A 25,563-nucleotide genomic window follows, 5' to 3' on the forward strand; every position below is an offset into this window, starting at 1 on the left:
GTTCTGACACAAGCTGTTGGGGAATTATATAATATTTTAACCAGTTAATGAAAGAGGTTCCAAAACCAAATTTGTGTAAAGTTGCAAATAGAAATTTCCAGTTAACTCTGTCAAACGCTTTTTCTGCATCAAGAGACAATATTATGGTTTCAATGTTTTTGCTGCATGAGTAGTCTGTTAAATTAAGTAATCTACGTGTATTTGTTGATGAGTGCCTACCTTTTATGAAGCCAGTTTGGTCAGGATGAATTAAGAGGGGGGTTATTTTCTCTAATCTCTTTGAGAGAGCTTTGCAGATTATTTTAAGGTCTACATTTATAAGGGATATTGGACGATAGCTTGAGGGATATACAGGGTCTTTGCCTGGTTTTAGTAAGAGACTGATATTTGCAGAGTTCATATTTGGTGGTAGTCTGCCATTTTCTTTGATTTCCTGCAACATTCTGTGAAAAACTGGTGCTAGAATCGTCCAGAATTCTTTGTAGAATTCTGCAGGAAAGCCGTCTGGACCTGGAGCCTTATTATTGGGCATACTTATCAGGGCTTCCTGGAGTTCACCTGGCATCAGTGGTGAATCCAGTGCCATTGCTTGGGTGTCTAATAATTTTGGAAGAGTTATGTTGTCCAGAAACTGATCAATTTCGTTTTTAGATGGGTTTATTTGTGGTGTATATAAAGTTTCATAGAAATCCCTAAAAATTTTGTTTATTTTTTTAAGATCATATATTGTATTCCCAGATAAATCTTTAACAGCACATATAGTTGTTTTTTCTTTATTGATTTTTAACTGGTTAGCAAGAAATTGTCCGGATTTGTTACCATGTTCATAATTTTGCAGGCGAAGTCTTTGTACTAAGAATTTAGTCTTTTTATTAATAATTTCATTTAATTCTAGTTTTGTTTTGCGTAAATTGTTTAATATTTCTTGATCTTGGTGTGATACATAGGCTTTTTCTAAGGATTTGATGTTTTTTTCCAGTTCTTGAATATTTTTGTTTTCTTCTTTCTTCTTATGTGATGAGAAAGAGATTATTTTACCTCTCATCACGGCTTTCCCTGCTTCCCAGAGGACAGATGCTGATGTTCCAGGAATGTCATTAAAGTCTAAATATGAAGTCCATTCTTTTTTAAAGTATTTGATAAACTCTTCATCTTTGAGCAGCGATGTATTAAATCTCCAGTTTTTACTTGGTGTGGTATTATTCTTCTGCATTAGTGTTAAAGATACAGGAGCATGATCGCTGACAGCTATAGGATGAATCTCAGTGTCTGAAATGTCACTCAGCAGTGAGCTGCTGATCAAAAAATAATCCAGACGAGAGTAGGAGTGATGAACATGTGAGAAGAAAGAATATTCCTTACTGTTAGGGTGGAGGGAGCGCCATGCATCGCAAAGACCAAAGTCGCTCATATACTGTTTGATTATATTTGTGGACTGCCAATTACGCTGAGTTCCTGTTGTATTGAGCCTATCCATTTCTTCATTTAGTCCCAGGTTGAGGTCTCCCCCAAGAACAATTGTGCAATCTAGGTGTTCGGAGAGTGCACTAAAAAAACCGTGGAAGAATGAGGGGTCATCAACATTCGGACCATATATACTTACAATACCTAGCTTTTGGTTAAGTATAGATAGTTTGACTATTAGGAATCTGCCCTCTGGATCTATAACTGTATCGAGTACTGTGAAATTAATATTTTTATGTATTAGAATTGCTACTCCTCTTTGTCTAGAATTATAACAGGCTGAGAACACATTAGGAAACTCAGGTGTTTTAAGTTTATTCAGACCTGTGACAGGCATGTGGGTTTCTTGTAATAAAACAACGTCTGCCTGTAGTTTTTTAAGTTGGTTAAGTATTTTTAACCTTTTTTCCCTAGAGCCAGCTCCATGCACATTCCATGAGACAAACCTTAGCGTGCCCATAGTTGTGTGTTTGTGGCTAATGACATATGCTGTGTGTCTTGCTTAGACGGGTGAGGAAAATGGAAACACATCATTTTTTTTTTTATTTTTTTTTTTTTTGTAAATAGAGAGAAGAAAATGCGCAGCGTGAAGCTCCATAGGTCTGACTATGTGTGTGCATAATAACTAAAATGAGCAAATGTGTGCGTGTGTGTCCTATATCTGTGTGCACTGTGTGGCTGTTGTAAATGTGTTGCCTTTAAACGCATGTGTGTGCGTGATCGTGCAGAGTGAGCATGTAGAAATAGACAGTGTCCTTTGTGGATGGATAGGGAAACAGGTGATCGACATAGTGAAAGAAAAGAGAAGCAAGGAAACCAAAGAGCAAGGTGAGCGACAAGAGAGAGAGAGGGAAAAAGAAATAAGAACGGAAACATTCCAATTAAAGCATTGGCGGAGAGTGACGGTAACGTTATACTAAATTAGCAAACTGATATTACATAGTTAAGCAAAAGTTAATACAAGAGAGTGTGAGTGAAGAGAATAGCGCAGCGGATTCTTATCTGGTGTGCGGTCAATACAGCCATGGAGTGATGCCGGGGTCGCGGTAGAGCTGTCCGTCTATGGCAAGCCATTAGTGCCAAAATTCGCCACTTTTCTAACCCGTTTGATTAAGAAACGGCGTAAAAAACGCCGTTTAATTATTCAAAACGCCGAAAAAAACGGCGTTCTGTTTCGACAAACGCCGTTTTTTCCGACTCTCACATGGCGCCCTGAACGCACCATCCGAGTGACGTAAAAAGCGGCGTTCAAAGACAGACGGAAACGCCGTTTTTTCCGCCACTCGGCAGAAAACGCCGTTCAAAGATGCATAAAAACGGCGTTTTTTACGGCGTTCTGTGCCAGCTGTAACGGCGTTTAAAACGGCGTTTTATTGAAATTATGCAGGGCACTCCCCATGGTTCCCTCTTCCAATTACTTTCAACTCATTTCACCCAATCAAAGAAGAGGAAGTGCAGACCACACTAATGCATCACCGATTCACCTTGCTGCTAAGTGATTGCCTATTCAGTACCAGTGCTTGTCACAGTATTGAATTGTATTATAATCCCACTATGCATTTTGATGTTTAAAGCATGATCAAGCAAACAAACGACAGAATACTTTTTAATGAAACCTTAACTGTGTTACCTGTTATGGCAGCTAACAGGTAATGAGCAGAGCTAGCTCTCTATTTGGATACTCGGTGCATGGCTCCTTTGTTTACGTTAGGGATCAGCTGTTAGCGCTGCGCCCTGCAGCTGCGCTACCGGCAGACAGACCCTACGTCCCCAGTGAGGGAAGAGACGGGGGTGATGTCTCCCGAGAAGGACACCTTACACACCATCTCTCCTTCCTGTAATCACTGTAAATGTGAGATCGCTCCCTGATATGATCGAGGAGCTAATGACGCTAACCCGGTCACAGTGGCAGTACCCCGACACTGCCCGGTACTCCCTCTGTGAGTAGACTGCCCGGCTTCCAGCTGCTGCGGGCGGACAAGACGAGAGACAGCGGTGAGAGGAAAGGAGGGGGGACTGGCAGTGTTTGTTAAAGACAGTTGTGGGACCCCTGGGCACATCGCTGTGAAAGAACAACTCTGCAACAACACAGACATTGAGCTATTAGCCGTTAGCATCCGTGGAGGCAGCCTGTGACTCTCTGTGGTCCGCAGACTGCAAACGCAATCTCCGAGAGCTCTTCTTCTAATATCAGGGGACTTTCATCATGTCTCGCTGGACTCCACACTGCCCACCTTCAACCAGTATGTGACCTGCCCCATCGTAGTCAATAAAACATTGTACTTAATGTATGCCAATGAAAAAGTGGCATACAGTTCATCACCTCCCTGCCCAGGGAAGATCTGAACGTAACCTAGTGTGCCTTGTCCCTGTGTGCAGCACTTAGTGTGCACGGAGCCACTAATCACCCACGCAGTGCAGAGATGGTCCGCGGAGGGCATATGAATAAATAATGAAAGCAAATAAATGACAGTATGTTTTTTCTGAAACAAACGGAGACCTTAACTTTTATCAAAATCCTTGTGTGTTCAGTTTAAAGTAATACCACTGTATAACAGCCCACAAATTTAATAATGTTAACAGTATCTCAGGAATATTTTGCCCCATCAACATGCATTAAAAATAGATATGCAGTTTTGAATCAGACCTGCATGTTCGTTTCCTGAAAAGTGATGTAAATAAATAATCTCAAGAACATGAAATAATTGTTTCCATGTAAACTGGAGTTGTCCTTGTCAATGTCATCAGAGTACTCTGGATGTCTTACATGAATTTGAAACAGAGAGTGGCACATGACAGCGTTGCACATAACATAACTAGTTTACCTGTATGACATGAAGTAATTAAAAAAAAAGAATCCATGTAACTTGGTTATGGCTTCTTTCTGATAATTGTAGATACAAATCGGCTGCAGTGTGCATTATCTTGACAAAAGTATAAGATACTGAACCCGCTGATATGATGTGGTGGAGGAATACAAATACCTGGACACCCACATATATACATTTGCTGGACTGGAAGATCAAAACAGAGGCTGTACACAAGAAGTGGATGGGCAGGCTGTTTTTTGAGAGCAAGCTTATGTGTGCACCAAAATGTTAATGACAGGTGTTCTGTCAGGTCAGGTGAGTGCAGTGCACTTTAATGTGTTCTTCTTGGATCAGGAGAGCAAGCTCTGTGACTGGCCGCGCTTCAGAAGCTGTGGTGGAGAGGAAGTGAGTGAACAAACTGCCAAGCATCATGGATATTCCTCTCAATCCACCTCACCAGGTACTTCTCTAAAAGTGTGACTCAGGTCTGTTGCCCCAAAGGATACAGGAAATGCACTGATTTCCATAACAGAATCGTGTCTGTTTAAGGCTCCATGATGATAACTTTCCTGTGAGCGTTTGAAGATAACTGACATCATGGCTTTTAGCCTCATTGTTTCTGCAAAGAGATTTCTCCAGTCACTGAATCTTTTGATAAAATATATTTTTTATGCCTCTAGAGGATGGAACATTTTAAGTCTTTGCAACTTTACACTTGGGAACATTATTCTGAAATTGTTGCACAATTTGTTAATGGAGTTTTTTTGCAGATTGATCGACCTCTGCCCACATTTCCTCCAGAGCAACTCTGCTTCTCTAAGATGCTCTTTTAATATCTAATCATGTAACTGACCTGTTACTTTTAAAATATCCCTGCAGCTGTTTCTTTTAGTACCACTTTTCCAGCCTTCTCTTGCCCCATCCCAACTGTTTTGAAACATATTGCTGCCATCAAATTAAAATGGACTTATTTTTAACGACGTAGTCTCGGTGTAAACATTTGACATGTTTTCTATGTTCTACTGTGAACAAACTTTGCCTTTGACATTTGCAAATCACTGCTTGCTCTTTTTTTATTCACATTTTACACTCGAGTCCAGTATTTTCAGAACTATGTTTGTACAAAGCAAAACATAATGTGCTCAATAATGTTAACACTTTTTCTCTGCTGTGAACTGTCACAACATCAAACACACGCTAAACCACTTTATATCTACCACACTATACTGAGCCACTTTATTTTTTAATTATTTACTGTCACTGCTTTATAGTTGTATTTATCAAAATCAACAGCTGTAACTTTTAGATCAAGTTGACTTTATCGAGATTCAGTTTCAGTTGTAAACTTTCCATTTCACAACTTCCATCTTACACACTTTAAAAATCACTCAACATTTTTTATTGTCAGTGTCACACAGCTCGTTCTTGTATCTCCACTACTCAATGGTACATAGTAAACACGTATTATAACTTTTCACATTATATGTATCCAGTCACCTAGATATTTTGAAGTCTTTCCACTTGCTGCTATTATGTTTCAGTCAATAATTGAACTGTCTCAGTGATATGTGGAGTCCAGAAAGTATATTAAGCCAGTGATGAGTTCAATACCATGACTCCCTCTGGTGCCACTTAGTGGATTACATAGTTCTACCAGGAGGCTGCCTCGGACAAAAATCTGTAATGGGCTCAAGTGTCTCTCTGTCCGCAAGCCATGATTGTTCCACTGTTGAGTGAAGTCTTTCAAATCTCTGTTGATCCTTGGGAGATAGATGTAATGGAGAGCCCAAAGGTGCATTTCATTGTCAATGTCAATGATGCCTTCCTCCTCCAGGTGGTGAAATAAGTCACAGTAGACATTGGTCATTCCTCGCCACAGATCACCTCAGAGCCTCTCAGTTCTCTGATTATGGGTACTCCTTCCTCTTAGGGCACTTCCACGATCAAAGCCTCTGAAAATGTTCATCATCAGGCAGACAGCATTGTTTTCCCCACCTCTGTCTGTCCGGACCCTCCAGGGTACACCATAGGATACCACGGGTCTGATGAAACTTGATAAAACGGTACTGCTACGGTTGTTGTTTGAGGCATGAAGGAAGACCACAAGACGACTGTATCCATCAATAGCCCCATCAATGACTATCCTCCACCTAAAACCGTGGTCCATAAGAAGAAAAATATTATTTCTGCTTTGTTATTGAAACAATAGAAAACACACTCTTAATTGATTTACATGTGACTATTGCATGTCAAGTTTGAATTTTGCTCTGTATGTTGCTTGCGCTGTCTGTGTTCTCTCCTCTTCCCCTTTAAACATAACCAGTTGTGTTAGAGGACTGCCCATCCCAGGGCCTGGCTCTATTGGACGTGTCTTACTGTTTAACAATTATATTTGATGTAATGCTGAATTTCACTTTGGTCAAAATAGGTGTTCAGACAAAAGACAAATCAATGTGCTTGGTTACCTTATCAGCTTGTGATTTCCAGCAATGTGCCACAATGAGTTTGGACCTGCAACCTGATATGTTCTTCGTTCTGGTCTCCGCAAAACTGCTCTAAGGGCAGCTGCTCCAGGATTCATCCGTAACATGCTTGCTCAAACCCTCCTTCGCTGTACACGTAGTCCACGTACTCGCAGGGAGGCTCTGACAGCCTCAGGACCAGTTTGTTCATTGCCAGCGACAATGTCCTGCACATGTTCATCCAAGGCACTGTCAGTCAGTTCCGCATACATTGATGCACGGGTGAAATGATACTGTCTGAAATCAGACAAAAAAACACGAGTGATTTATCACTACCATAACAACACACTTCATTACTTGACTAGTGGTGCACATTCAAATATACTAATTTTTACAATTTCACAATACCATTTAATTTGAATAAACAGTGAGTGTGTGTCACAAAGAAATGAAAGTCACACTGGTTTGAAAAGTCACTGACCGCAGACGTCTTCAAATTGTACGAAGTGAAACACTCAAAATATCAGCCATCTGAGGTGCAGTGAATCCACATGACTTCAGGAATGAAAGCTGTTCCCGAGTGATAAGGTAAAGGGATCTACCTCTACCTCTGTTGAAAACCACTGGTGCCTGGTATCCAAAACAGCCTGAAAATATATAAGCGTTTGGTAAATAGGTAAAGGCACCCCATATATCAGGTAAATATATCAGGTAAATAGGTAAATATTTGGAAAATAGGTTAAGACAGAGTCATAATTTATTTCACACTGTTGGTGAGTCAAGGAATCGACACAATATGTGCTTACCTTGTTGCCCATGCTGAGTAGACAGTTCGACATCCTGAATCAATTCAGCCAAGTCACGCAGAAGTTGATCTGCTGCAGTTACATTGATCAGTCTTCCTCTTGCCCACTGAAGGCTTCTCTGCATTGTCTCCAACCTCAAAGATATCCAAAAATTACTTCTTAATTCATGTTATATTCTCAGGCCATATTCCCCTTAAACATTTTAAATGTTAAATGTTTTCGATCTTGCTTTGATCATACCTCCTTAACGCTAACTGTAGCACATCTGGCCCAACATCGTCCATCAGCAGCTGCCGTGTACAGTCATTAAGAATGTTCTTGCACCTTGAGATGAAAATCCTCCAGGCCATACTTTGTAATGGTCTGGTTGAGTCACAACTATTTTTCCACAGTGCCTGCTCTACTTGGGGTGCTGGCTGCTCTACTTCATCACTCCACCGAGGATCACCACCTGAGACAAATCAAGCCAGCTGTATTTAAGACCACTGTTCACAACCAGTCTGTGCCATATTATCTGTTAACCTATGTTAGTTATTGGCCTCACGTTGCTCAAAGCTCTAGTACTTACCTCTCTGTTCATGTCTTCTTAGTTACTTCCTGGACAACCTTTCACACTCGCAATAGCCTCACTCCCCTGGACACGGATCTCCATTTGCTCCTCAACAGCTGATAACCTCTCACTCCTTTTTATCCATTCGTGCATTACTCCACCTGCAAACAAGTAAGACTGTTCAGACTGCCTATTTGGATCTTTTCTGAACTTCTTCCAAGACCCTCCTGACTCTGCTCTCCCTCTGTTGCAGTACCTGTAGAGGCTACGCCTACACTTGAAGCCACTGAAGTGTTTGGTGGCAGGGGTGAGGCAATGTAACTGTTATGAATTAAACTTGTGACAACTCAAGCTATACTTGTCTTGTACGGTTAAGATTGTTTTTGTATTCATCAGTTTTATTTGCTTGTCTTTGTCCAATGTCATTGATCATAACAGCACAGAGTTTACAAACTGCTTGTTCTGACCAAAAACACCTGGCTTGAGTTACGTTTATCTTAAATACATTTCCATAAACACACCATATGTAAAAACACAAAAGGTGACCCGTAGCAGCACACATAAGGTAACAACACAAAAATGGGTCGCACAGTGCCGCTCCACCATCAACTCTCACACCACTGTTTCACTTGCCGAGCTCCAGCAGCCACAGGTCATGTTACTGTTCCCTCGAGTATGAACTACCGTAGTCCATGTTCACAGCATTTTGCTCCTAGTTGTAGAACTCAAAGTTAACATTCACGCATTCTAGCCTTGTTTTTAATTTTACCTTTTGCATCACATACACATACTTGTCTGTTTTTTTCTATTTTATTACTATATTTCTATTTCTATTGTACAGCACTTTACAAACACACCTGTTAGACCAAAGTGATATATAAATAAATGATGATGATGATGATGTAAAGAACATTTTCTGTTAACTTCACTCTGAGCCTGCGCTCGAATCTGCTCCTGAGTGCACTTCATGTTTCTCGTTGTTTAAGGAAGAGAGTTCAATTTTAGTCTTAGTCATTCACAGTGAGACGATAGTTGTAGGACATAACCTGCTTGCTGGTGTTTTTTCATAGACAAACTTGGACTATATTAGAAATCTATATATTACTGTGATCCTACAAAGACAAGAATTTCAATTATTACTTTCAACAGGTTTATATATTTAAATAAATCAAAAATTCCATGTTAGTCTTATGAAAAATGTGACTGAGCACTTTTGGAAACAATCTGTCATCACTTTAAGTATTGAGACTGTGAACAGTTACAGAATACATCTGAAATAAATGGCAGATTCTAACAGGTTATAGTTCTGTTAATAGAGCTTTTGAATCTATGCTTCATACATATTCCTATCTTTAATAACAGTATGTCAACGATGTCAACCAATATTTTCATATTTCAAACACACACCCAAGTTAAAAATTTGAATCTCCACATCTTCTACTCTGCATATCTGAAAAATCAGTTTTGATAATGTTACAATTCCATTGTCAAATGTTCCCATCTATGTTATTCATCTTTGTTTATTTTAAATGCTGTCATTAGTTTTTATTTTTTTTCCAACTTATTAACAAAATGAACATGGTCTACATTGTTTTGTTCACTTGAATAAAACAACATTGAATAAAACAACATTTTTGTATCGTACTCTGGGTTCTTGAAGACCACGCTGTCTTTTAACTTTATTTTCTGCATATACTGTTCTTTACTCTTTGAGGCTGTTCTCCTGCCATTCTGTGTTCCTAGTGCAAAGTCTGCATTTCTGTGTCCTATCTTTAGTTGGTTACTGCTTTATATTGTTGACCTCTAGTCTTTTGTGCACTTGCTTTTGCTTCCGCTGGTCATACTTGTTTGATTCAATTCACCTGTGTCTTGTTTCTCCCAGCTGCGTCCTCTCTCCCTAATCAATATTATTATCTCTCTTCACTGCGGATTTGCCGCACTCATATTTAAGGTCAGTTTTCAGTTCATGGAGTTTGTCTTTCAGTCTGCAGTGTCGGGTTTACTGATAGCTTAACAGTCTCATGTGGCTCTTTGTATACCCCACTGTATTACTAAATCCTGGTATTGTAGATACAACTATACATGCGTTTAAAAAGGCACATGCGTGCTTATAAGGATGAACATCAAAAGCTGAAAATTCGGAACATCTGTCACGATCTAATTCAGATGAGTTTACTGAAATTGCAACTTGGTGTTGCACTATGACTTCATGGTTTGACAGTCTGTTAATCCTGCTTACTGGAAAAAGGCTCTTGGGATAATTACTCGGCTGTAGAGATAAATGACTAAGTTTCTCCCATTGAACATATTGTACACTTACGCATTGAACACTTACGCACAACCTCACCGGAAAAATCAATGCGCAATTACGTGGCTCTAATATTAGAGCCACGTGATCAATGGTGGCCGAGGCGACGGCAAGGCTAAGGCTAGCTTTGTAACGAAATATAACAAAAGTATGAAACGAAAATGTGTTCTTTGTTGCTGGACTGTAAGATGAAAGTAGACACAATTTCGGGCTCCTACATTTTGTCCGAAAATGTAAATTAATGAGTTTTTTACTGTACTGGAAATAAGAATAGAAGAAAATGTATTCATTCTTACCTTATACTAATCGTGGTGAAGACCAGTGCAGTGCAGGAACTGATGCCTTCTCGGGTGAATTCCGCTGAGAGTAAACGTAATGTCCCGCTCTACTGTACAAGACTGGTGAATGGTTACCTGGAGGGATGTACCACTGTGAAAGGGGTGCTACGGAATAGTCCAAGTGATCGCTGCTTTAATTTCCCGGTCAACTATACATAAATTGCACGTCGACATGAAATAAAAAGCATTCTGTCATTTATTTGCTTGATTATGCCCTCCGCGAAGCATCTCTGCACTGCGTGGGTGATTAGTGGCTCCGTGCACACTAAGTGCTGCACACAGGGACAAGGCACACTAGGTTACGATCAGATCTTCCCTGGGCAGGGAGGTGATGAACTGTATGCCACTTTTTCATTGGCATACATTAAGTACAATGTTTTATTGACTACGATGGGGCAGGTCACATACTGGTTGAAGGTGGGCAGTGTGGAGTCCAGCGAGACATGATGAAAGTCCCCTGATATTAGAAGAAGAGCTCTTGGAGATTGCGTTTGCAGTCTGCGGACCACAGAGAGTCACAGGCTGCCTCCACGGATGCTAATGGCTAATAGCTCAATGTCTGTGTTGTTGCAGAGTTGTTCTTTGACAGCAATGTGCCCAGGGGTCCCACAACTGTCTTTAACAAACACTGCCAGCCCCCCTCCTTTCCTCTCACCGCTGTCTCTCGTCCTGTCCGCCCGCAGCATCTGGAAACCGGCAGCTCCACACTCATGTCCGGAGTTTGCGGTGTTAGCCAGGACTCCGTTAGCATCATAATGCTACACTGCGGTAGCGCAGCGCTAATAGCTGATCCCTCAAGTAAACAAGCGACCCATGCGCCACAAAGTTAAGGTCTTGTTACAGAAAAAGCATTCCGTCGTTTGCTTGTTTCATCATGCTTTAAACACATCAAAATGCATAGTGGGTAACAAGCACTGGTACTGAATAGGCAATCACTTAGCAGCAAGGTGAATCGGTGATGCATTAGTGTGGTCTGCACTTCCTCTTCTTTGATTGGGTGAAATGAGTTGAAAGTAATTGGATGAGGGAACCATGGGGAGTGCCCTGCATAATTTCAATAAAACGCCGTTTTAAACGCCGTTACAGCTGGCACAGAACGCCGTAAAAAACGCCGTTTTTATGCATCTTTGAACGGCGTTTTCTGCCGAGTGGCGGAAAAAACGGCGTTTCCGTCTGTCTTTGAACGCCGCTTTTTACGTCACTCGGATGGTGCGTTCAGGGCGCCATGTGAGAGTCGGAAAAAACGGCGTTTGTCGAAACAGAACGCCGTTTTTTTCGGCGTTTTGAATAATTAAACGGCGTTTTTTACGCCGTTTCTTAATCAAACGGGTTAGAAAAGTGGCGAATTTTGGCACTAATGGCTTGCCATATCCGTCCACGTAGAGCCGGTCCACGGCGATGACAGCCCGGGAGCCTTTCTGAATAAAACTACGTCGGACTGGGAACAGGACCCTGCGTCGTTCCAGAATCTCTCTGGGGAACTGGTCGTTCACGCTGAAGTCCGTTCCTTTCAGCTCTCTGCCGCGACTCTTCACCTGCTCCTTCTGCTTAAAGTGGCCGAATTTGGCCACAATAGGACGCGGTCTCCCGCTTCCTGTCTTCGGAGCCCCGATGCGATGCACTCTTTCAAACCCTATGTTTTTCACCGTGTCCTCCGGCAGCTTCAGGTGGATTTTAATGAAGCTTCTCACGGTCGTTTCCGGGTCCTCTCCGGCAGACTCTGGAATACCAGAAAACACAAGATTATCTCTCATGCTACGGGCTTGTAAATCCATAACGGTCTCTTTTATTTTTTTATTTTCTAAGTTTAATTGGGTCACATTTTCGGTTAGAGATTTGACCGAGTCCCATAGCGTGGCGTTTTCTGCAGCAAGTGTTTCCACCTGCTTCTGGCTGAACTCCAGGGATTCTTTTAGAGATTGAAATTCCCGGTGTAAGATCTCCACCAGGGACAGCCTCGCATCAAAACTGGACAATCGCTTATCGATTGACTCCAGGATGTCGACGATATCTTTGCCGGCAGGCGATGTTGTGCCGGGGGAGTCTGCCGGGTGATATCTTTTAGATGATGGCGTCTCAGTTTTGGCCGGGGAAGACATGCTCTGGGCCTTCTTCATTACTAAATCTTCGAAGCACCGGTCGATGTATTCTTGGAGAGCGTCTAAACTCTCCTCGTTGTTCTCCAGGGTGTTAGAGATGATAGGGCAGATGTTGTTAGTTATATGACAGTTGGTTAGTTTATTTGACAATACTGAAGATTAAAGAAACTTTGTTAAATTCTAGGCTACCATTCGTTTGTTTTGTTTTTTTCCGCCAAATCTCCGGCGTCTGACGTCACCTACAACATGGGTCCTTACCTTACCGCCGTCAACTTTCATTAAATACATGAAAAACTATTTTGTGAAAAATAACATTTGTTTTTCCAGCTTACTTCACTGTTCTCTCACCCTCAGTCCTCCTCACTGAACTAGAAACTAGAAATGAACAAAAATAGGATCTTTTAATAATTATTATTAGTGGGGGATCAACAGCAGCACAGCACACTGCTTAGTTATGTAAAATCATCATCAATGAATGTGGGTGAAAAAGAAGCTACAGATTTAAAATTTTTGGTGAATTTCAGTGCATTGACACTTTTACCTGCTCTGTCCCTTTCTTTCCCTCTCGATCCTCCTCTCTCAGTCTTTGTGCTGTCACTCAAAAGTTAAACATTTATAACAGTATTCAAACTGAACACAGGCTGTTGCTGGACATAGACAGGTAGCATCATTTTATTTGGATCTGGAGGTGTACTTTAAACAAACATTAAATTGACCAGAATAGGAATATAATTTTTTTTTTTATGCCTGTCCCGTTTGGTTCTTTGGCCATCAGAATTATTGTGGATCATCATGGCCTTGTCAAATTGGTCCATTTGATTGACCTTCATTATTATTATGTATGTATTTTATCTTCAGTTGTTACAGAAGGGACAGACATGACTGGGGGATAGGACAGGGAGAAAGAAAGAAAGATAGAAAGAGAGGGAGAGAAAGAAAAAGAGAGGGAAAGAGGCACTTTAAAAAAAATCACCCGGATCACCTGTTGAGAGAAGAAAAAACAGAAGAGAAAAAAAGCAAAAAAAACCCCCACCATCGCAATAATCTAGCTAACAGTAAATAACAGTAGATACTAAATATTGAATGTTATTGTGCAGCACGCAGGACGGACAGCGCACAATGTGCTTTGAGGTAGCAGCCAAGAAAGGTGTAGTTTGTGTCTGTGAACACCCGTGTGCACACCTGTGTGGATCTGCGCGCTTGTATTCAAAAGGTTTCTCCATGTAACGATCTGGTAGAGGGTGTAGAGAGCCATAGCCCCGTCCCCCAGGGCATGAAGCAGGCATGGAGGAGATCCAGGCCCTAGACATCCAGAGGGCCCAGAGTGCGAGAGCCCAAAGAGGACCATTGGAGGGGCAACCGTGCCACCCTCCTGGAAGGAGCTGAGGAGAGCCCCAGACAAGGGGTCACCTAGCAGCCACGAAGCAGAAGCCAGAGGGGGCTGGAGTGACGTGCCCACGGGCTCTGTCGGCAGCCGGCTGTACCAAAGTGGACCGAGCCCCAGGCCCAGAGGCCCGAGGGCCACGGGCGCCAAGCCCCGCCAAGCAGCCACCAGGTGTGAGCCGGTACGTACCTGAGTACCCAGCCCTGCCCACCAAGAACCACCAACCACCGACAGAAGTGGGCACCGGCACCAGAGGTGAGGTTGAATACACAGACCGTCCTCTGGACGCCGTATAACGTGCCCACCCCCAAGGCCCTATCATTACACACTATCATGTGTAATGATAGTGTGAGTAATGTGGATGTCTAGGTTGCGGAATAAAATTGAGGCACAGGCGGCCAGAAGGGGACAGAGGGCGAGTGCCTCCCCTGCATCCTAGTGACACACCTGCATCTCAAGGCCCTGCATGTGTGGGCGGTTGTGGAAGAGGGAGGGAGTTGAGGATGGGGAGGGAAAGAAGCGAGGGGCAAGTAGCCCCTCCCTGGGGCCAGCTTCCCCGCTGACCCCAGCAGGCACCCTCGCTCTCTAGAATCCACAAAGGCCAGGGGGCCCAGGCCCATCCGGACTGGGGCTCACGGCAGCTACACCGCCCAGCCCCACACAACACGAGGCAGCCCACCCGCCCCATCGCAGAGAAAACTGCACCCACCCCATCATCCACTCATCTTCCAGACTACACAAGACAATAGACACCCAGGTTGAGTTCATTCTTCACCTCTCCTATATCTCTCCCCCACCTGCATTGTGAACTCCTGGAGAACAGAGAACTCCTGCAAGGATGTAACAACCTCTCCGCCAGTTGAAGAGCCCCCCAGTTGGGCCGATGCACCAGAGGCCCCCGACACCAGGACTGAGCCCCCCTGCACCCACCCGCCCACAACCCCGGTGAGATAACAACCAGGACCCAAGCCCCCAAGGCCCAGCCAGAGCCCCAGCCCGGACACAGAGCACCCCCAGAACCCCAAGCCTCCACGCCCGGCCCGGCCCCACTCAGGGGCAGAAAGGCTACCAGGCCAGTAAACCACGTCTGCCAGCACAGACCCTCTCCCAGCCCCGTTGCACACACGAGGAAAACACCATCTAAGAGCCACCAGAGCCCCTAACCAGGTCATGACCACAACCCCCGGGTTAGGCCCTCCAGGGAAAACATCCCTAGGGAATCCCCAGATGCCCTAAGCCCATCCCTACCCCCACATCAACCACAATAGCGAAGGCGAGACCGAACTACGACCCCCCACCCCCACTAGGTGATGGAGCTGATCAAAGGAGCCCAGAGGGATTGATCTAATGTGGTGGCAGAGACTGTATCAAGACTAATGTGATCTATTAGATCACATGTGTCAAAGTCAAGGCCCGTGGGCCAAATCTGGCCCACGAATGAATAATTATGGCCCCCGGGATGATATTTGATTAGTATTAGAATCGGCCCACAGGTCACAGCCGCCTGCTGGGGTTTTGCACGCACCAATACTCCATTCCCCACAATGCAACGGAAGCCCGCGAACTCACTGCAGCGCTGCAAGCGGGGCTCGGCTTCATTATTCATTCATTATTCATCAGCATTCAGAGCAAATGTCAACTTTCAGCACCTCCCCTCCCCAACAATGGCTAAACGGAAGGTGTACGGTGAGCACAGGGAATTTCAAGCTAGGTGGGAGGCAGAGTACATGTTCACGGAGGTAAAAGGCAAACCTGTTTGTCTTCTGTGTGGAGAAAGTGTGGCTGTAATGAAAGAATATAATCTAAGAAGGCACTATGAAACCTCTAAGAAACACAAAGACAAAGACAAGAATATGGACACGGAACAAAGGCTACAGAAGGTGGAAGAATTAAAATGAGGTCTTAAGTCCCGGCAGGCTCTGTGAGCCTGAGCAGAAACACCGTTGCTGAACGTATAGACCAGCTGTCCACCAATCTAAAAGAACAGCTTGTGGAAAAGGGAAAAGATTTCATTGCATATTCCCTTGCTGTGGATGACAGCACTGACACAACTGACATTGCCCAGTTGTCAATTTTCATTCGTGGAGTGGACTCCAACCTGACCGTAACAGAAGAGTTTTTGGCGTTACGTCCGATGCATGGCACGACTACAGGACAAGATCTGTATGAAGAGGTATCCAGATGTGTAAATGAGATGGGACTGCCTTGGGAAAAACTCATGGGATTGACAACAGACGGAGCACCCGCGATGTGTGGACACAGGAGTGGATTGGTGGCAAGGATACGTGAGAGGATGCGGGACGAAAATGTCACAGAGGAGCTGACAGCTTATCACTGCATAATACACCAGGAGTCATTATGTGGCAAAGCCTTGAAAATGGAACATGTAATGACCATCATAACGCGTGCAGTTAACTTCATCAGAGCCAAAGGTTTAAATCACCGCCAGTTCAAGGCATTTCTGGGAGAGTTAGATACAGAGTATGGTGACTTGCCCTATCACACAGATGTGCGATGGCTAAGCCAGGGAAAGGTGCTGCAAAGATGTTTCGAGCTTCGTGAGGAGATCTGTCTGTTTATGGAAAGCAAAGGGAAAGACACAACAGAGCTTCGAGATGAAACATTTATGTGTGAAATGGCGTTTCTGTGCGACATCACAAGCCATCTGAATGTGATGAACCTGCAACTGCAGGGACGGGGGTGTGTCATCTCTGATATGTACAGTACGGTGAAGGCGTTTAAAACCGAGCTGAGTCTGTGGGAGACACAGATGCAGAAAGAAAACTTGAGCCACTTCCCCAGCTGCCAGACCATGAAAGAGAAGCTCTCTACCGCTGTGTTCCCAAGTGCACAGTTTGCCGATAAACTCAACATACTTGCCGCCGAGTTCCGACGCCGATTTGCTGACTTTGAAGCTCAAAAAAGCAGGTTTGAACTACTTGGCAATCCTTTTGGAGTTGATGTGGAAAGCGCACCACCAAACGTCCAAATGGAGTTGATTGAGCTCCAGTGCAATGACATACTGAGGGAAAAATATGAGAGAGTGGGTGCCGCTGAGTTTGCACGTTTCATCCCCGACACAATGCCTCAGCTGCGCATCCAAGCTGCTCAGACGCTCTCCATGTTTGGCAGCACATACCTGTGTGAACAATTGTTCTCTTTGATGAAGCTAAACAAAACATCACACCGGAGCCGTCTTACTGATAAACACCTTGACTCAATTCTGAGGATTTCCTCAGCTCAGAGCCTGACCCCGAACATTGATGAACTCGTACAAAAGATGAGACACCACCAAGTATCAGGCTCAGGCTCAGACAAGTCAGCATCGCAGAACATTTACGTATTTTTAGTTTTTAATTCAGTTAAATTTTTTACATTTGTTTCTACAAGATGTGATTTTTCTTTGAAGGAAGTATTGTTTTGTCTGTGTGCCATAGATTTTTGTATTTTATCTTATTGTATTTTATTTATTTATATTTATTTTTCAGTTAATAGACTCAGGGAAAATTGCAGATAAGAGCCATGAGAAAGAATACAACTGATTTTATTTTATTTTTTTCAATGTTCTCTTTTTACTATTGGAAAGCAGTAATTGGTAGGATCATAGAGCAGCACAATATTGCACTTTCAGTTTATAATGCATGCAATTTCATTTATGCATTTATCTTGATATTAAGGAGCATATTTTGTTTACGAATGACATTTACTTTTTTGCTGTTTGCCTGTTGAAAATGTTTTCTTTCGAAATAACTGAGAGCCATCAGAAAATATTGCTTTATTCATTTAATGTACAGGACATGTCATTTTTCTTTGAAGGAAGTTTGTTTTTGTCTCTGAGCCTGTTGAAAAATGTTTTCACTTGAAATTACTGACAGAGCCATAGAAAATATTGGATTATTCGTTTAATCGTTAAATAATATACAGTACACTGTGCTAGGTCTTGGTTCAATAGGTTATGTGCAATCATTTTAATATGTTTTAATAAACATTGAACCAGTCCGGCCCTCAGCTTGTAGCAAATTTGTTTTTTTGGCCCTCTGATGTATTTGACTTTGACATCCGTGCTCTAAAGGAAAAAGGCGCATATTCCATACAGCCATTACTTCAGTGTCTTGATGACATTAAGGCTTGGGTGTCTATTAACTTTTTAAAATTCAATGATAAAAAGACTGCGCTGATGGTTTTTGGTAGCCCCACTGAGACCCCCCATATGTATTTAGATAGCTTGGCCCAGTATAATAAGCCAACTGTCACAAACCTGGGGGTCATAGTGAACTCTGAACTGAAGCTTGACAGTCAGATTAAGGCAGTGGTCAAATCAAGCTTCTCTCAGCTCAGGCAGCTGCTACAATAAAGCCAATTCTTTCACGGCAGCACTTTGAGACAGTTATCCATGCCACTGTTAGCACTCGGCTGGATTACTGTAATGCACTTTTTAAAGGGGTCAGTGCTTCATACGTTACTCATCTACAGAGTTGTCTTTTAACTGGCACTTGAACGTTTGAGCACATTTCCCCTATGTTAGCTTCACTTCACTGGCTGCCAATTTCTTTGAGGATTCATTTTAAAATTCTTTTATTTGCTTTTAAAGCCCTCCATGGCCTAGCCCCATCTTTTCTCTTTTCTCATATAAGGCTGCTGCAGCCTTATATGCCTACCCGCTCTGTCAGCTCAGCTGATGCTGAAGGTACACAGGACTGAGCGTCAACTTAGAGGAGATCATGCTTTTGCTGTTGCAGCTCCTAAACTGTGGAACAATCTGCCTTTAGAGATTAGACAGACCTCTTCTCTGCCTGTTTTTAAGTCACTTCTGAAAACCCATCTCTTCACCCGGGCCTTTGACGCCTTGTGAGATGTTAGTTTTAGTTTATTTGTATTTTAGTTGATTGTATGGTGTTTTATCTTTTTTTTTTTTTATATATAGGGCTGTTTTAATTTTTATGTGTTTTATTTTTTGCTGTTTTGTTTTATTCTATTGATTTTAACTTATTTACTGTACAGCACTTTGGTCGTGTGCTGGGTATTTTAAAGTGCTTTATGAATGAAGTTGGATTGGATGATCCTTCACACCACAGCCACTCAATATTCATATTCCACAGGACACATTAACATGTCTCTTCAGCACATCTCATCATCACAACTCTCACCAGCTTATCAAGTTATCAAGCACTCTCTCCTCCCTTGTCCTCTGCCTATAGGTTTATTTTGCTACCAAGAGTTTTGTTTGAACCCACGTGGACATTTGTCCATTGGATCTTAAGTCCAACGCCTTCACCACTCGGCCATCCTGGTTCAAAAGCGTTGAGCTGTGTGGCAAACGGTAAAATTATTAATCATAGCATCAAAATGCTTTTTACAAAGTTATATATGAATAAAAATAAATCCTAGTAACAGGGCAGTGTTGCTTTGACAGAGAGAACAAAGTGTGCAACAGCTTTTATTTAAAAACTAGGTTTGTGCAGTTTGGAGACTACAAGGTAAAAATATAAAAATAATGCATTACAGCATCAACAAAAGGCCTGTTCCTCACAGCCACACTGACCCGAACACGCCTGTCAAACATTAGTTAATAATTACAGTTTTAAAATGACTTTTTTTCATAGTAATACAAATAAAATGATACATTTTTGTTTGTTTGTTTTTAACAGCTCAGTGTTGGATTAATAGAGAGCACACAGTCTGTTAAAATCGTTTTAAGTAAAAGATTTTTCCCATTTAAAAACTTCAACTAAAACATAACAAATAAAAAATACAAGAATATACTTTGATTGTAAATCTCCACATATCAGCAGATTTTCTTGTGTAACCTCTACTTTGTCCAGAAAGTAAAGTCAGGATTATTGGTGGTGTATTTTTGTCATCCTGAAGCTTTCAGACACATGACGTCATGCTGAGCTGAACCTCTGCTCTACAACAGAAACATGAGAGTGTTTACAGGGGGCTGCAGGGATGATTGTAGTTTTCATTTATTAACTCTGCACAAGCAAAGAATTACAAGCATGGTTATGAGGTTTTTCCTGAAGCTTTATCTCCACCGAGTGAGCAGCAGCGCCCTCTGCAGTTTGTGTGTTGAAGTGAAAAAGCTTACGGCACCTGGTTTTCCCAGGCGGTCTCCCATCCAAGTACTGACCAGGCCCGGCCCTGCTTAGCTTCCGAGATCAGACGAGATCGGGCGTGTTCAGGGTGGTATGGCCGTAAGCGAAAACGTCCTGTAGGAACAGCCTTTTTTATACATGATGTAACGACACACACTCCAAACGAAACAAATGTTTGAATTACAAAACACACTGTGTGCTCTCTGTCACTTTAACACTGTGCTGTAATCAACTAACATGTGTTATTATGAAGCTGTTACTGCGGGAAAAGCACTTTTGCAGCTCAATGTTGAAGCTGCAGTTAATAACGAATAGCTGCATGTTTTCGCTGTAATATATGAAATTTAGCACAATAATATATAATAAACTATGAGACATTTGCCATTTATAAAATGCCCTTTATATAGCAGCTCTCTCGCTTACGGCCATACCACCCTGAACACGCCCGATCTCGTCTGATCTCGGAAGCTAAGCAGGGTCGGGCCTGGTCAGTACTTGGATGGGAGACCGCCTGGGAATACCAGGTGCTGTAAGCTTTTGCACTTCGACACACAAACCGCAGAGGGCGCTGCTGCTCATGTTTATGCTCACAGGCATGAAAAGTTACATTTCTGGGTAATAAAATCTTTTTTCTGTATTTTTAACATGGGAATATTATATTTCCATCTTGTCTTCCAGAGTAATCGGATTAATGATAAGACAAAAGTAGAACAAGGAAAGAATAGGCCATGTATCTCACGTTTAAACAAAACTGATGTTTTTTGAAAAATCTCACACAGATAAACAGTTACAGGAAATTACTTTTCCTTCACAACAAACATCAAAGAGTCTGTGGTTTTCTTTATTAATTGTACTTGAGCAGAAGCTGTAAAGGAAAATTTCTATTATTCTAATTTAAAGTGTTTAAGTTCTTAAGCATATGCTTAGTTGTGACACTGTAATAGACTGTTCAGTGGAAGTTTCTAAACTAGATGAACTTATTTCAGCCTCATTAGTTGAAGAAGACAACTCCCTATTGCATGCATAATATACCACTGAAATGTATAGAACAGCTTTCAAAAACAAGTTTGAATTTATTTAGGATTTTCTCAAATGCACAAAGTGCCAAAAGCATACACACAGTCAAATCTTTTCATATGAGGTGCTGAAGGTTCTGCACCTCATAACTCAACAAGCCCTATTAACTTCTCATTAGTGATCATGGCTGACTACAAGTGTTAGTTTCTCTTCGCAGCGTAAAAAGGATTAGCTTAAAACCACTTGTTGGATTGACCAATATTTAGAACAACGGAAAGTCCAAGGAACTCACTGTAAACCATTTTAAGCCATTGTTATACACTTACAGATTTGTTTCAAACAATCGTTTGTAATTACAAGTTGTTTGATTATGTTACCACTTTGCCAAGGTCTGGAAGAAGACCCAAAGAGTTCCCCTTAGATCAGAGGGAATTTGTTATTACTGTGAACTGAGGATCCCAACCACTTCTGGAAAGACAGCTTTATGGGCAGACTAGACTATGACTGAGCTATATGGCCACAATGACAACAGTATGTTTGGTGTATCAAAGGTGATCCTTTGAAATCTGAGAACACTGTACCAGATGTTAAGCCTGGTGGTGGTAGGATCATGCTCCGGGGCTGATTTGCTACCAGTGGTACTGATCAACTGCACAAAATGGATGGAATAATGAAGAAGGAGGACTACTAAAGTGAGTTTACAATCCAACATAGAAACTGATCTTCACAGATGGAAAACTTCTATATTCAATGTTATGCCAAATCCTCAACTTATTAGTAAAAGAAAACAATTTTCATTATAAAATATGTTCTGATGACATTCAGTTGGATCTGATTTACACATCAGAGGCTTGGTCAAGTAAATGAACATGAAATAAAGAGCAGAAAAAACTGCATGAGAAAATATTCAAAACGTGACTTTCCGTGAAGCCGTGCTGTCACACTGTGGCTAGACTGAGGGTTTGTCAACCGTCAGATGACACTGCATCACAGAATTTTCGCTAACCACTTTCTTCTTTTCATGACCACAACTCAACACCTTATGAGTGTTTGCAGCTTGCAAACTGTGAACAACTGAATCTGTCCTGAGAGCAGAAGAAACTTCTATAAATGCAAAAACTCTAGATGTTATCACACTAACTACATATGTTATAATGCAATCTTTGTGTAATTTAAAACTCTGAATTCAAGGTTATAAATGGCTGTTTTTGACACCTTTTGAGTTTACCTTTATTAATTTCACTTTTACAAACTGCTTATTTTGCCTTGTTTGGTGTCATTCTTTTCAGCACACCAGCACAAATAAGAATTTACAGTTATTATTTCATTCTGACTGTATTTTTGATAGACAAACACACACACACACAAAGCTACACTACACAGTCAAAAAATTCCAGAAATCTCTCAAATCTCAAAACTTGCTGTCAATGTCGCTGTTCTTTCTTTTGCATTCACTCCAAGAACCCTTTTCCATAGCAAATGCCACATGCTGTCATATAATTTTGGCTGTCATGCTGCATTTCTGCCCCCCAATAGGAAATTGAAGTTGTGTTTTATTTTAATTTTTCCTTAGAAGATGCAGTTTTTACTGTTTCTTCCTGCACTAAAGGTGATTTTCAAAACTGGTATGTAGTTTGATGTCCGCATTTCTGACCCAAACTGAAACGAGACTCAGTGAGGGTTCGATGTCATCTTAAATCGATCACGTGATTTGGATGCTCTAGTTTGTCTGTAGACTCTAGAGGGTAATACGTTCTCAGTTTATTGCTTCACACCAGACAGCCTCCTGTAATTCAGAAAGCACCTTTAATGCTTCAATACAAATTAAGAAGGTAAATAACAGCCAGATGCTGCTAATGAACTGCACTTGATTAACTGTTTACCAGCAAGTGTGAGCACCTCTACGAAAGAATAACATTTGACAGTTAACACAATTATCATTATCTTCCCAGTAATCATGTCCCAGAAAATTCACTCCAGGGTCAAACTGTGCAATGGTTAGAAAAAGCTTAAAAATCCAAGGTTACATCTCAGACTCTACAGGCCTCAGTTAGCATGTTAAATGTTAAAGTCCATGACAGTACAATTAGAAAAAGGCTGAATAAGTGTGGCTTGTGTAGGTTGTCTGTTTTACTGCAATATTAGCGACGTGTGGGTGTTGTTGTGTGCCTTGTATCGGAGCTTTGCTCGTAAGACTCATCAATCGTGCTGTGGGAGAATCTGATACAAAGGCAGACACCATGATGCCACTTTTGGGAAATGGGGAGTCACAGTATGAAAACATTATGGTGAAAGATTTAGTGTAGTTTTATCTGCCTTAGGGCAGATAAAAAGGGGGACTTGTAGGAATGTTTAGCTTATTTTAGAGTTTAGGAATGTGTTAGATAGGATATAGAATTGTGAGACACTGACACTGCCCTGGATATAAATAAAGGCCTGACTGTGTCATGAACTTAGGAGTAGATTTTAGGAGACCCTCCCCCAGTTGAACTGTGAAAGTAAGACAAAGAGGAGTTAATGCTGAGTGGAAATTCCCCAGAGGATACCTGGGTGGGGGTCTCAACATTTGTAACTGGATAACTGTGGTCTGGAAGGGAGATGGACTTTTATGACTGGGAGGAAGTCACGTACACAGAGACACACACAGTGCTTAAACTGTTACACTCATATATCCACATGCACACTCACTCACGTGCACTCACATAGACACGCGAGTACGCGCACACACAGGCGCTCACGTGCTCGTGCATACACACAGACACACAGAGTTTGCAGCACACCATGGGGGTTTTATGATAGGGTCGCTTCTACAAAACTGCGTTTCACAGACAAAGGAGGGAAGATTTTGCAGAGGGACACCGGCCTGGCAAGTCTTCCCTTCTAGAAGGTGCATGCTTAAATGAAGATGAATAAAGATGAATACAGGTTTTGTGAAATAACTACTGAGTTCCGGTGCCGTCTCTGGATGCCTTGAGGAATAAAAGAACCAGGGTGAAACTGATTTTTTAACACTTGTTTGGAAGGATGGCAAGGAGAAAGTCTCTTCTCTCTACCAGCTGTCAGCATGTGGTGAAAATGTGAGTTTTCCATGAACTCCCGCTGTATACCAAGTACTCTATAGTCAAAGGTGTGTTTTGATGTACTGCAGCAGGGTAAAGTTCCCAAGCATATCAGCAGAGCTGCAACAGAATGACTGAAAAAGACAAGAAGGTGTTGCAATGGCCCGGTCACAGTCCAGACCTCAACCTAAAATTCAGTGCAGGGAGCTTAAGAGAGCTGTACATAAATAAATATCACAAACTTCAATGATCTGAAGAAACAATGTAAAGAAGAGTGAGCCAAACATCATTGTGAAACACTGATAGTCATACAGAAACAATTTGGTGACGCTATTGCTGCTGAAAGGTCACTCTATAAATGACTGAATCATGGAGTGTTCTTAGTTTTTCAGAGTATGCTATAGATTCCTATGAAAACAATCTTTTCCACATGACTGTATGTTTGTTTATTTTCTTGTGACTGTGCTATGAGGATTAAGTTAGGATTTTCTTAACAGTGCAGCAGCAGCTTGAGAATGCTGCTTGGTTAACAGGAAGTTTTAAAAGACCTGATCAAATGTCTTACTGGAAATGTTTGATATCTTCAGTCAGCTCAGTGCAGGTTTCCCCAACCTGTGTTTGAATTCAGACTTTTCATGACAGAATTGACTTGCTGCTTAATTAAAAAAAAACTAGTTCAAGGTGTCCTGCATATATGATACAGTGGTCCCTCGCTATAACGCGGCCTCGCTGTGTCGCAGATTGTTTTGTGCAATTTTACATGCTTTTTTTATACAGCGCATTGTGTTCTGCGTCCTGATCAGCTGTCAAATTTACATAAATCTTCGATTGCTAGCAGTGTGACTCTGACGTGCTGTACTGTATGTTTGTAAGTTTTCTCGCCAACAAACACAATAATTTGATTTCCTTCTGTAATACTGGACTTATTTTTCTACGAAGGTTTGAACTGTGATTGCAGCCATTCCCCAACTCTCTGTGAATAGTACTCATGGCCATTGATCAGTCGGCTTTGATCAGTGGTTGTTGATCAATGGTGATGAGAATTTGCATAATGAAGATGGAACTGACCTCACAGCCCATCGTTCCTTCAGTGGTGCTAGTTTCAGTCATTATGCAAATGTACTGTTTATAAGATTGGGGAAACCTGCAGTCAGCTAGAGAGAAGAGACTT

The 25,563-nt window shown here is 41.9% G+C and overlaps 2 protein-coding genes, 1 long non-coding RNA gene and 2 other non-coding genes across 5 annotated transcripts; 2 read left to right on the forward strand and 3 right to left on the reverse strand.

Moving 5' to 3' along the window:
- Positions 1–1,377: 1,377 nt before the first annotated feature.
- Positions 1,378–12,855, reverse strand: LOC109200564 (uncharacterized). Its single transcript, XM_019356159.2, has 2 exons — positions 12,108–12,855; positions 1,378–2,518 (listed from the first exon to the last, which is right to left on the reverse strand). Coding segments are annotated over exons 1-2 (750 nt in total). The 3' UTR covers positions 1,378–2,516.
- On the reverse strand, positions 5,330–12,093 carry LOC102075711 (uncharacterized). Its single transcript, XR_002060723.2, has 7 exons — positions 10,697–12,093; positions 8,111–8,253; positions 7,783–7,993; positions 7,543–7,676; positions 7,218–7,383; positions 6,740–7,033; positions 5,330–6,424 (listed from the first exon to the last, which is right to left on the reverse strand). It is a non-coding gene; the product is annotated as an uncharacterized LOC102075711 (long non-coding RNA).
- A 3,030-nt stretch (positions 12,856–15,885) lies between the features above and the next one.
- LOC109200562 (general transcription factor II-I repeat domain-containing protein 2-like) lies at positions 15,886–18,922 on the forward strand. The gene is given in 3 exon segments (XM_019356157.1): positions 15,886–16,138; positions 16,141–17,539; positions 18,856–18,922. Coding segments are annotated over 3 exon segments (1,719 nt in total).
- A 1,380-nt stretch (positions 18,923–20,302) lies between these two features.
- Positions 20,303–20,421, reverse strand: LOC112844390 (5S ribosomal RNA). The gene has a single exon (XR_003217111.1). It is a non-coding gene; the product is annotated as a 5S ribosomal RNA (ribosomal RNA).
- A 312-nt stretch (positions 20,422–20,733) lies between these two features.
- LOC112844387 (5S ribosomal RNA) lies at positions 20,734–20,852 on the forward strand. Its single transcript, XR_003217108.1, has one exon. It is a non-coding gene; the product is annotated as a 5S ribosomal RNA (ribosomal RNA).
- Positions 20,853–25,563: the final 4,711 nt, after the last annotated feature.

The sequence above is a fragment of the Oreochromis niloticus genome, unplaced genomic scaffold (assembly GCF_001858045.2).
Source record: "Oreochromis niloticus isolate F11D_XX unplaced genomic scaffold, O_niloticus_UMD_NMBU tig00000040_pilon, whole genome shotgun sequence".
Lineage (NCBI taxonomy): Eukaryota > Metazoa > Chordata > Actinopteri > Cichliformes > Cichlidae > Oreochromis > Oreochromis niloticus.

Excerpts from the sequence above, each read along its gene's own strand:
- LOC109200564 (XM_019356159.2), bottom strand. The coding sequence starts at position 12,855 with ATGAAGAAGGCCCAGAGCATGTCTTCCCCGGCCAAAACTGAGACGCCA.